Below are 12,156 nucleotides of genomic sequence, written 5' to 3'. Positions count from 1 at the left end.
TTGGCAATAAATCTTCTTAAAAGTATTAAAGTAAACATACTGATTATGCAAGCTGTCCCCACTCAGAGTTATATTTTATATAAATTATTGGAATATTAATGCCAATTGATTGACCTGTAGGAAGCATTATAAAGTCAGCTGTGTGAATAATGTGTCTGGACAATTGAGGTATACTTTTGGGAGTCTTGGCTTTATTTTATAAAGATGATAAAATATTTTTTCTCAAGGATCTCAAAATTGTACTGTCCAAGAGTAAGTGCTGCTTTTAACCACAGTGTGGCGCAATTGAAGCAGTTTAAGAAAGACTATTATGTCATCAAGTGATTTCACTCAGTCCAGGCAGTTTTCATCATGATCTGAACCTTTGTTTTGCTCATGGCCATGTATGTTATTGTCTCTTTTCTCTGTCTTTGGACTGAACATCTGAGCGGTTGGTCTGACTATATCATTTAAACCATCAGTAAGGGTCGAGGTTACATAACATCCACCCATGCCCAACCATTAGGCTTCTAGTTATGTAACACATTAGTCCACTGGACATCAGAGTAGTGGGGTTAAGAGGGCAGTCTTGGGAAGATAAGCATTCTTTCTGCCTGCATAGAATTTCTGATCATGATATAAAGTCCTGAGTTACACTGTAATTACACTGTAATTTCCCAGCTTGGGATAAATAAAGTCTATCTATCTATCTATCTATCTATCTATCTATCTATCTATCTATCTATCTATCTATCTATCTATCTATCTATCTATCTATCTATCTATCTATCTATCTATCTATCTATCCATCTATCTATCTATCTATCTATCTATCTATCTATTTAAATCATTCTGGCCACCAACAGCCAGGATCAGGGTGCACGGAGTTTAAAAAAGATTGTTTATTGCTACTGTATGTGACCATTGGCCCCTGATTCCCTCCCTCTATGGCTCATGATGACTCATGGTGGTTATTTATTAATAAAGCAGTAATGACTCTCCATATAAATCCATCCACATCCTTTGTTTACATCCACCCAGAGCATAAAAAAAGATGCTCAGAGCTCCACCCGCTTGTTTATTATCAGCGCTCCACTGAGCACTGTGGCACCATCACAGCCTCAAACACCGAGGCGAGGAGAAAACGAGAAAACAGCTCGTCGCAATCGGCGGCAGCCAATCAGAGGGCTGGTTTCTCTTCAGCATCTCGGAGGGACTGAACCGTCGGGCAGAACTGAGCTCAGACAGCGAGAGGGACTGCAAGACACCGCGACGCGCAATTATGGTTTTCTGAATTTGACACGAAGTGGAGGATTACATCAGCAGGTAATTAGAACTGAAATTGACATCATTATTGAATTGTTGCTTGTTTTGACTCAGAGTGCATGTTTTCACAATATGAAAAATGGAAAATTTGATGACTGCCAGCCCACACAAATTCATCTGAAGGTGTTTTTTGTTTTGTTTTCATGTCGCTGCATGCTTCCTGTGGACTCATTCTGCAGCACAAGGTGTATTTAAAGCTGTAAGGACGTGTGGCAGCATGTTGTGCCCATTCTTGAGTCAAATTTTCAAAGGGTATTTACCTGTAATGCCTTATTCTGTATTGGCAGGCGTGCATCTAGGGTCTGACAATAACAAACTGATCACGTGGACCCTGTGTGAATCTGGCATTTGCAAGTTTATGTAACATGTTTCTCTCAGACACGCTGCAGCCATGTCCACTAACATAAACACGAATCTTCCCCGCCTCTGTTTATCTTTTGAACGCGGCTCAGTGAGAGTGAGAGTAGGAATGAAGACTTCTTCAATAAGCACCGTTATTGGTCAGAAAAGATGATTGACAATGCATTTGTCCTGTGGCTGCAGCCTTCATGCCAAGCTGTTGGGTTGCATGTAGGTAGTTACATAATTATGCATTAGGGGGGAAATGTATGTGCTTTTATTAGCTTCCTGATACTTAATTTAGGTCTTAAGTGTATTTATTTAAAGAAAGAGTAACTGGAGGGCAAAGACTGTAGTATACCTAATGAAGGTAAGATGTATTGTAGTTATCTGTGGTTGAATCCCCATAGGTTGGATTAGGTATGCATGAGAAGAAGACACAGTCACTGAGTTTGTCCCAGATTTCTCTGTTGTAGGTTTCATTGCATTGGTCCAAGAGCCTTCGGGTTCTGTCACAAACAATTAACCTCAGAGTGTAAATTACTCTATTTTGTTAGTGATGACTCAAATTCAGGTCAGGTTTACAAAACAGAGGGAGTGCTTTAGGGCAAAATGAAGTGTTGTAGCCCCACAGCATTTTCTTTAAATCACAAAGCCAAAGGAACAATTCTTTTTTTTTTTTTTCTGTTGACCTTAACATTATAGGGAATAGTTGTGTTTCAGTGCGTTTCATCTTTCAGCTTTTATGGCTGCTGGAGAAGAGGTTGTTGTAACAGAAACACTAGATGACATTTCACTGACATTATAAAGACTTTAACCCATAAGAACCCACGGTGACATGGGTGTCACAAACATTTTAAATGTTCTAGTAATGTTCATGGATGTTTTCTCAGGTACATAAGTGTGTTTTTTAGTGTTCTACAGCTACAGTAGCTTGTTGAGAAGACGTCCAATAAGGCAGTGTTATTTAGATTTATTTATTCTCGATTTATTATTATTATTTTGTTACTTAAAAACAAATCTGAAATGGAATTTGTTGTCTAACAGCACTATTATAGTCACACTTTTGATATATGTGGTGGAGATGCAAAGAAAAAGGCAAATTTGTGTTTCTGTTAGCAGAAAATGTGTCTAGTTTATTCATTTAAAAATAAGAAATATCATAAAAACCACTTGGTCTATGGTATATCCCCCATCATTTTCCTTTTTAAGGATTACTGGCTCTGGGTTCTTATGGGTTAAAATGAGTTATCGTAATGAATTAAATGAGACATTATACAACACCGTCTGGCTTCCAGAAATCTTGAACTGGGCTCTGAGATCATTTGCTGCTGGCTCACCAGGCCTCTCTCCATCTGAGCCGTGTCAGGGACACTTCTGCTGTCTCTGGCATCATGTATTCCCCACAAATGTGGGGTTGCATAAGGACCCCCGGGTTGTCTTTACACTGCCTTATACCTCTATTTGGCTCGCTGCTGCTGCCAACAATAACCGCTGCAGCTTGTTTCAAACATCTTGTTTTTCTACTGCACAATGCTTGCCAAGATGTTTGACTCACAGAGCAGTTAAAGGGTTTAGGGAGGCGAAGACTGACAGAGACAGCGTGGTGGTGACCTCAGAGCCAGGCTGCAGCATGCTGATGTCATGCCCCCTCTGTCTTTGTGTCTTTGGGGGGAGAGTGAGGGTGGGGAGTTGTGGCCAAACTGGGAAATGGTTAAGAGGTTGTATTTAGTTGTGTCAGATGGTGCAATCCTGAAACAATGTTGAGCCCATGTTGAAGGATAGAGCTCCTATATTTCTCTTAATGTCATTAAATCCTTCAAAACCAACAAAGCGCTTGTCTATTATCACAGTTTTCCAACTTTTCCAACATGCTGTCTGTTGCACTTGGCCCCAAAGCCATTAGTTTCTATTAAAAGATGTCACAAATATATTGTGTAATTCTTACAAAATGGCTGGGCACTGTATATCTTATTAAACGTTACTCAAACATGAATTAGTAGGCATTTGTTGAGGACCATTCTGCGTAATACACACATCGTAAATCAAAGACTAGTTCTTTTGCTAGTCATATATTTTTGCCTTTATTAGATTAGATACTTCATTCACAGCTCGTTACATGTAAACGCTTGGTCAGGAACCCTCGTGTCACTTTTTTAACACAAAAGTACAATAAATAATCGTCTTTTTTTTGCATTTTTTGCTTTAAATTAAGTTTCATTTTTGAACTTTTTCACTATGATCCTCCACTGAAGTCGCTGTTTGGTCATGGTCGTGGTTAATGTTGTGAGAATAAAGAAAATTTCTTGGTTATGTTTAGGCACCAAAATAACTTGGTTAGATTTAGGAAAAGTTCATGCTTTGGAGAAAAGTCAAGCCAAAAGTCTAGTAGCTTATGTTACTTAAGAGTTCACGTAAATCAGTCAACATGGACTTTTGGTACATGAGTAGTGTTGTCCATGGTGAAAGTCATGTCTGTTCTTTGTTCTTTATTCTATGTCACCTGACCCCTGGAGCACTTGCTCTAAGTGTCTAATACTGCTGTGATTGGGTTGACATCAAGTTAACTGAAAGCCCTGTGCATCTCATACAGAGGCTAATCACTTTGCTATGTTATTAATATTATTACTATTATTATTATTATTATATATACTGTTGCTGCCATTACTATTATTACTATATACTGTAATATACTACTATTATTATTATACCGGCCTTACCGGCCTTATTTATTATTATTATTATTACTATTATTATTATATATTATATTATCTTACTTGTAATTACTTTATTTATATTTTTATTTTTATTTTTATATTGTTTATTATCTATTATTACATATTATATTATATATATTATATACTGTACTATTATTATTATTATATACCGTCTAGTCACTATAGCATTGTTGCCATCATATCATATCACCAGTTTAATTATTACCATCTATCTATCTATCTATCTATCTATCTATCTATCTATCTATCTATCTATCTATCTATCTATCTATCTAATGTGTGCCTTGTGCATCTTTATCAATTAAAGGAGCAGTGTGGGTTATAGCATTGAGGTTGCATGTTGCAACCAATTAATTGACTATGAATTGCTGCTTTATGGCCCACTGATGTTTTCTAATAGTTTTAGGGTAACAGTGAAGGTATGGCACAGAGAAGTAGTCACTAGTATCTGCATCAGGAAGCCAGCAGACATGGTGTAGTGTAGTATAGATGGAGATCAGTGTTGAGCTCACTGGGGGGCTTCAGGGTAGAAACGATGCTCCCTGCTTTACATTTTGATGGACTGACACCAACATATTCCTGAGCAGCTGCCTGGAAAGGACACTGATGCAGATAGAAAGCAGATGGGATCCCTCTGAACGCCTCCTCACCATGATGGCATAACAGAGTGGTAGGCCTCTGTAAAACTCTCCCCTCTCACACGCACACACTCTAACAACAGTGTCATCATTTTGTGAGTTCAACACCATCTGCCAAACTAACAGTTAAAAGCCCAAATTCTGTTTTTTGGTATCTGGGCCTGTATGTTGTCTACCGGCTGATCTCCTCCCTGGAGAATGAATAGAATGTTCTAGCCATGGCTGCGTTTTGTTGCTATGAATAGACGTAGTTCAAAATGGGTCAATTTATGGTTAAAGCACTCATCTGTGCAGTGTATTGCCAGAAGGCGAGTGTATGTAAGCATGCTGTCATCCAGTCACAGATTTGTCTCTGGAGAGCTGCCCTTAACCAAATGGCTTCTCGTTTGTATGTGGGAAAGTGGGGCAGAAAAAATGCACAGGACATAACCGCTTTACAAGGATTGTTGTATTGGTCTTAATTATTTAAACAAAAATATCCTTTTGGTAAAGTACAGCTTCTCTGCACCAAATCATCTCTACACCTACACTGTAAACAATTGTCTTGTAAATTAACAGTAAAATACTGGCAGCAGGGTTGCCAGTATTCTACTGTTAATTTTACAGTTCCTCTACTGTTATCTACTTTATAGTATGTTACTGTGATAAAAACACATTCTGAATTACAGTAAAATCCTGCATTTCATTGTTTTTTACAGTAGACTAAAACACAGTGTAGTGCTGAAGCTAGTTGCAATATTGTTGCAGTATACAATGCAGTTATTTTTGTAAATAGAGCATTTATATACTGAATGAGTTAGCTAGTAAGTAAAATACAGCCATTAAGAATGTTGACAAGAAGAGACTTAGAGAATATCATATATATATATATATATACACTGCTGGTCAAAAGTTTTAGAACACACCAACTTTTCCAGAATTTAATTGAAAATGATGCAGTTTAATGTCTCAGTGTACTCTGAAATTAATGCACATTTGCAACATTTAAAATTCTTTATTGAGCATGATAGTGTTTTGAAAGTAAAAAAAAGATTCAAAATCACATTTTATGTTGGACTAAAGGACTAAAAAAAAGACACAAAATGACCAAAAAAAGACACAAAATGACCAAAAAAGACACAAAATGACTTACAAAGACATGTAAAGAATTAAAAAATGGACAAAATAGCCCAAGACTCCATAGAGTTAAGTTGTTAACCCATTTCTTGTTCCCTGAAAAAGGCCTACTTGTATAATTCTGAAATGTACATTATTTTTCAGTTTTGGTTAAGCTTACCTTTTTTTATTTACCTCTGGCAGTTCACCACTTAAAAAAAAATTGGGGTGTTCTAAAACTTTTGACTGGTAGTGTACATATATATATATATATCATATATTTTGTGGGAAACGGCAAGCTACCTACAAATATTGCCCAGAATGCATTGTTTTCTACAGTAAATTACCTTTTTAATGGAAAACAGTATGCTACTGCCACAATTTGGCTGTTTTCTTACAGCAATCTGTTACAGTGTACTGTCTATACAGTTACTAAGGATACTATTAAAATGCACTGCCAGAGCACTACATCTCCTTTCATCTCAGTTTGTGTTCTACTGCGAGCCGCTGAACTGTGTTAATGACCTCTCTCTCACGTATTGAACATGATGTGGTGTGAGGAGGCTCGTTGTACTGAGGACTTGGACACTTGAAGCTACTGACTACAATTCGGAGGAGGAGAGTGAAAAGATTCCTTTGTTTCACATTGATTTTGCTGCAGTCATTGAAGCACAAAGGAAGACACTCAGCAAGTAGCTAGTTGAAAGGATGTGGCTCCCCACTGAAAGTAAAGTTGATAATGATGGAACCTCAGTATGTGCAGCACATGGAAATAACAAGCAGATTTCACTCTGCTGTGTGTTTCCATCTAATGTAGGTTATGATTAGTTCTCATGACATAATTTCCTTCCTTTGCATTGCTGTATAATTGCAATAATCCCCCACATAAGCATAAAATAGAACTTAAACTACTTGATTAAAATCAATGTTTGTGATAATCTAAAGTGAATGTGATGTAATAAGAGCTGAAACATTTAGATAGATAGATAGATAGATAGATAGATAGATAGATAGATAGATAGATAGATAGATAGATAGATAGATAGATAGATAGATAGATTGATTGATTGATTGATTGATTGATTGATTCCCAAGCTGGGAAATTACAGTGTAGCAGCAGCATTACACACAGAGACAATAACAACACAATTAAATAAAAAGAACAACCTAGGCATACTTCAAGCAATAAAATATAAAAATACAATAAAATACAATAAAAAATAAAGTGTCTAAAGAAGGACTATGTATTAAGGAGTAGAACAGAATTCCAGTGCAGAATAAATATGAATATACAGTATAAAAATAAAAATGTTGGTGCTATGAAACAAATAAGGTGCAATGAACAGTGTGCATTAAAAACACATTAAGTGCATAGCGACAGTATGTAATGAACCAGTCTATTATTTGTTATTGTACAGTGTGATGGCATTTGATACAGTTGCTGAATTGATTAATCCAATAACAGAAAATGATTAGCCAACAATCAGTTAATCACTTAAAAGGTGCAATATATAAGATATCGCCAGATTTTTGCCAGAAATTAGACATCGCCTCTTTAAGTCTTTTATCATGCATAAATGCCAAATAGTCCTTGGCTTTTTCCTCTCAAATGTGACAATTTGCTGCTTCTATGTTTTATTTTATCTAAAATTGAATATCTCTTTGGAGAAAGAAAGACTCAGACTGTTAGTCAACATTGTATAGACTAAATCAGCATTTAGAAGAAAAAGAAAGCAACGGATAAGGTGACAAATATAATACATTTTTGAGCCGGAATGAAAAAGATTTTTTCTTTGTGGATTGTGCACCAATTTTGCAGTTACAACACTTAAAAAGGTACTCAGAAACTGCTTTCCTAAACAAATAACTATCTTAAAGAATACTTAACATCATTATGCACTACACTGCAAAAAAGCCAACTTGTATTTTTTGGCCTAAAACAGTGATTTAAGTTGGTAAAACTTGGAAATATAAATTATTGACATTTAGGGCAATAATGTAAGTTAGCACAACAAAGGAAGCCAGTTGTCTGCTCAAAAACAAGTTGGTGAGTTGTTGTTACTTATATCTTTAAGTTGGGGTTCACAACAAGGGACAATAGTTCTGATAACTCTTATTTCTTTGTTGTGAAATGCAGGAAAGCGGTGAAATTTGGTCATTAGCGAAAGCTAGCGGCTAACTGATGCTAGTGGCTAACTGATGCTAGCGGCTAACTGATGCTAGCGGCGCTGCTTGTTACAGCTACAAGAGTAGCCATTAGCGTATCAATGCTAACTCAAAATTTTAGTCGCAACATTAGTTGACATTTCATAGCGGCGTTACAATCGTGCCAATTCAGCACATTGCAGAAGTTAGCAGAAGTAAGGATTAAAAGTTATTACAATGTAAAATTATAAGTTAGTACAACTTACAGTTGAGTTGACAAAAATCTGAATTCAGAGTTGAGCAAACTCAAAAACAAAACTTAAAATATTTAGTTTAATTGTCCAACTTAAAATTTTATCGAAGTTTGTTGCCTTGAAATTTTGAGTTCACCCAACTTTTCTTTTTTTGCAGTGTATTACACATTGTACAGACAAAGTACTGCATTGTCAACTACATCACCATCATCAGAAGCAGTCCTACACCTTACTGTAACCTCAAGCATCGTTTTCTGCATCATACATTCTGTTTTAAAAGTTTTCAAATCAGACAACATATACATCGATACTGATAGATACTGTTATGATATACAAATATATCAGACTTTCCCTTGTATCAGAAAAAACTCCTTCATTTTCCAAGAAAGGCTATATAATGGCAGTTATCCTCTGATTTGTCATATTGTTTAGTAAAGGCTGCAGCTTTTGAGGCTTCTTAATACCTCACAGTATAATGATGTGGATTAGTAAAGCAAATGGATTTAGAATTTTCATTAACAACTGAACTCTTTCTTTCAGATATGTATAGTTTATAGTTTTTTCTGATACAAAGGAAATAGTTTTAAGTCTCGTCTCAAGACCCATTTTTATTCCTTGGCTTTTTAACACTGCGTGAGTTTTGTGGTCCTCTGTGTCTTTTATTTATTTTATTTATTTTACTACTTTTAACTACGTCTTTTATTTTATTTTACTATGTTTATCTGTTTGATTGTATTGTTTTATTTATGGCATCATTTTCGATTTATACACTTATTATTTATTGCTGATTGGTATATGGAATTGTTTGTTTTATTGTTGATTTTATGTACAGCACTTTGGAGACGTTTGTGTTGTTTAAATGTGCGAAACAAATAAAGGGGGATTGGATTGGGATTGGATAAATATATTTTACATGTGGGTGGTTGACGTGACGCTCAATTTTTGTGTTCCCAGTGACAAATATTACTAAAATTTGATAATATTTCATTAAAATTAATGTTTTAATATGCAGTTCATTCTTCTACATCTAATCCATCTGCAAACAATGAGTCTCGTTCTTCAACTATGCAAATATTCTGTTTTGAACATGACATTTGTCCACCGGTGCAACTGTCCTAGGTAGCATTACTTACACTGTAAAAAATGTCTGTAGATTTTACGGTGAAAAACTGCTAAAACATGACAGTAAAAGACAAAAATGATAAATGGATTAATTCAGTTTCAGTAACAATGAAACACTGTAAATGTATATATCAGCCAAAACAGTATTTTTTACATAAAAAAAAAAAATACATTACTCTACTGTAAAATACACTGGCACCATGTTTGTCGTACAAAAAATATACTGTAATATATATACAAGCCGTCATTTTTGCATTTATTTTTTGTAAAAAATACTATTTTTCACTGTTAAATGTACTAAACACCATATCTCCAACAGAAATATACTGTAATATTTAATGGTAAAATCTGGCATTTATAAAGTGTTTCTTGTCAATCATATGGCAGAGCAGCATTTCTTTTGATGGAAAAACTTTTTATTTTAACGCTAAAATATGGATTAAAATGGCAATCTTAAATGGGAAATCAACAGTGCTAATACAATTTTACCGTAATATTACAAAAAGTTGCTCCGTATTTATTGCGGTAAAGTTCTGGCAACCACAGCTGCCGGTTTTTTACCGTAAAAACAACAGGTTTGTTTTTACAGTGTATCTTAAAACAACTGTAATTTACACATGTGTACTTTATCGGTGGTATAATTACTTGAGAAATAAAACATTGAGGCTTCAACAACCTCATTATGGTATTTCTCCATTAATTTTACATGAAAAAACTATGTTTTCTACAGTCTAAAAGTTTTGCATTATTCCTTGATTTACGGTAATTACAAGCATCTACTACGGTGATATTACATTTTTAATTTTACGCCCTATTTCTGATGCAAATTGACAGTGTTTTACTGTAATTTTTACAAACATTTTTTACAGTGTAATTTACACATGTGTACTTTATCTGTGGTATAATTACTTGAGAAATAAAACATTGAGGCTTCGACAACCTCAATAACTGTCTGGATTGTCTTGGCCTGAGTCCTCGATGACATATGACCACGAACCATCAATAGTGGTAGTCTGCGATGTCACCATGTGTGTGTATGTGAAGAAATGACCATGGGTCAGACAGAGAAGCCACTAGCTGTGGACAATGGGTTCCCAGTGTCTGGAGCTCTGAATGCCATTATTCATAGACATTAATAATCTCTTCTTTTTCTCCCTATGAATTGACATGCTGGTTATAATGGCTTTATGTAGTGTCAATCTTGGAACCTTTGTACCCATTTAAGTGTCTACTGTACTCAGCAAGGCCACGTTTGTGATTGTTGGCCACGGGGTCGAGGCAACAAAACCGTGGGGGTGAGTGGAAGCACTTTATTGGGCCACTTGCTTGAAACTTTGCTAGTTGGAGCAGACAGTTTGGTCTGCAGGGACACGGCATCTCTCACCGCTTTGCATCCTGTTATTTTTTTTAAAAATCGTGTTCAAACTGAAGCAACTACTGGTTTTATAGACTTCTTTGGGGTGTACTTTGCTATGGCAACACACTTTCTGTAAGGATGCTGAGCTGAGTATGGGAACAGCTGAAAGGTGAGCAACTGCTAACAATATACAGTACAGGCCAAAAGTTTTAGAACACACCAACTTTTCCAGAATTTAATTGAAAATTATGCAGTTTAATGTCTCAGTGTACTCTGAAATTAATGCACATTTGCAACATTTCAAATTCTTTATTGAGCATGATAGTGTTTTGAAAGTAAAAAAAAGATTCAAAATCACATTTTATGTTGGACTAAAGGACTAAAAAAAGACACAAAATGACAAAAAAAGACACCAATAGACACAAAATGACTAAAAAAAGACACAAAATGACCAAAAAAGACACAAAATGACTTACAAAGATATGCAAATAATTCAAAAATGGACAAAATAGCCCAAGACTCCATAGAGTTAAGTTGTTAACCCATTTCTTGTTCCCTGAAAAAGGCCTACTTGTATAATTCTGAAATGTACATTATTTTTCAGTTTTGGTTAAGCTTACCTTTTTTTATTTACCTCTTGCAGTTCACCACTTACCTTTGGACCCTTTCAAGCTGTTCATTTGACTTGAACTGCTTGAATTTCAATAAAAAACTGGAAAAATTGGGGTGTTCTAAAACTTTTGACCAGTAGTGTATAGCTATGGGTTTCATGTTCTTTATAGAAATAGAAGAGAGTTTTTGTATGGCAATGTGACCTTAAAAGCACTTCAGTTGTGGTTCGAGTGTGAGGCTGATTATAGAAGGTGAAATGCTGCTGCACGCTACAAAGACATGCAAGTCAGGGCGATGATGTGTTTAGAGAGGAATCCTTTAACTCAGACTGAATGAAATCATCTCAAGTTGGAGAGGGAAATGAAGTCATTGCTCAGCATGCAGATCCAACCTTTTACGATGTGTCAAAACAAACAATAAGTAACATGCAGATGTTATCTGGAAGCAGTTTGGTGTTTCTGATAATGACAAGGATTTTGATCTTGTTCCTTCTGAAGCTGTGGTTATTATTCACCCCACTCTGAAGCTATTTGTTCCTTAAATGTAGCTGT

General features: G+C 35.6%; 1 protein-coding gene across 3 annotated transcripts in view; it reads left to right on the top strand.

Annotated features, from left to right (window-relative positions):
* Positions 1–1,118: 1,118 nt before the first annotated feature.
* The window catches only part of LOC131976640 (tubulin polymerization-promoting protein), a 25,775-nt gene continuing 14,737 nt past the window's right edge, over positions 1,119–12,156 (top strand). Inside the window, exon 1 of one of the 3 annotated variants that reach the window (XM_059339761.1) lies at positions 1,119–1,305. Coding sequence is in view for 1 of the 3 variants with exons in the window: in XM_059339760.1 (XP_059195743.1) it covers positions 11,146–11,162 (17 nt within the window). In the remaining 2 variants the exon portion in view is untranslated. Of the gene's footprint in view, positions 1,306–1,995; positions 2,015–10,945; positions 11,163–12,156 lie in introns of those variants that run through there. The other 2 variants (XM_059339762.1, XM_059339760.1) reach the window with 2 other exon arrangements.

Source organism: Centropristis striata, chromosome 8 (assembly GCF_030273125.1).
Source record: "Centropristis striata isolate RG_2023a ecotype Rhode Island chromosome 8, C.striata_1.0, whole genome shotgun sequence".
Taxonomy (NCBI): domain Eukaryota; kingdom Metazoa; phylum Chordata; class Actinopteri; order Perciformes; family Serranidae; genus Centropristis; species Centropristis striata.
The sequence above is the reverse complement of the archived record's forward strand: the minus strand, read 5'-3'. Positions and strand labels throughout refer to the sequence as shown.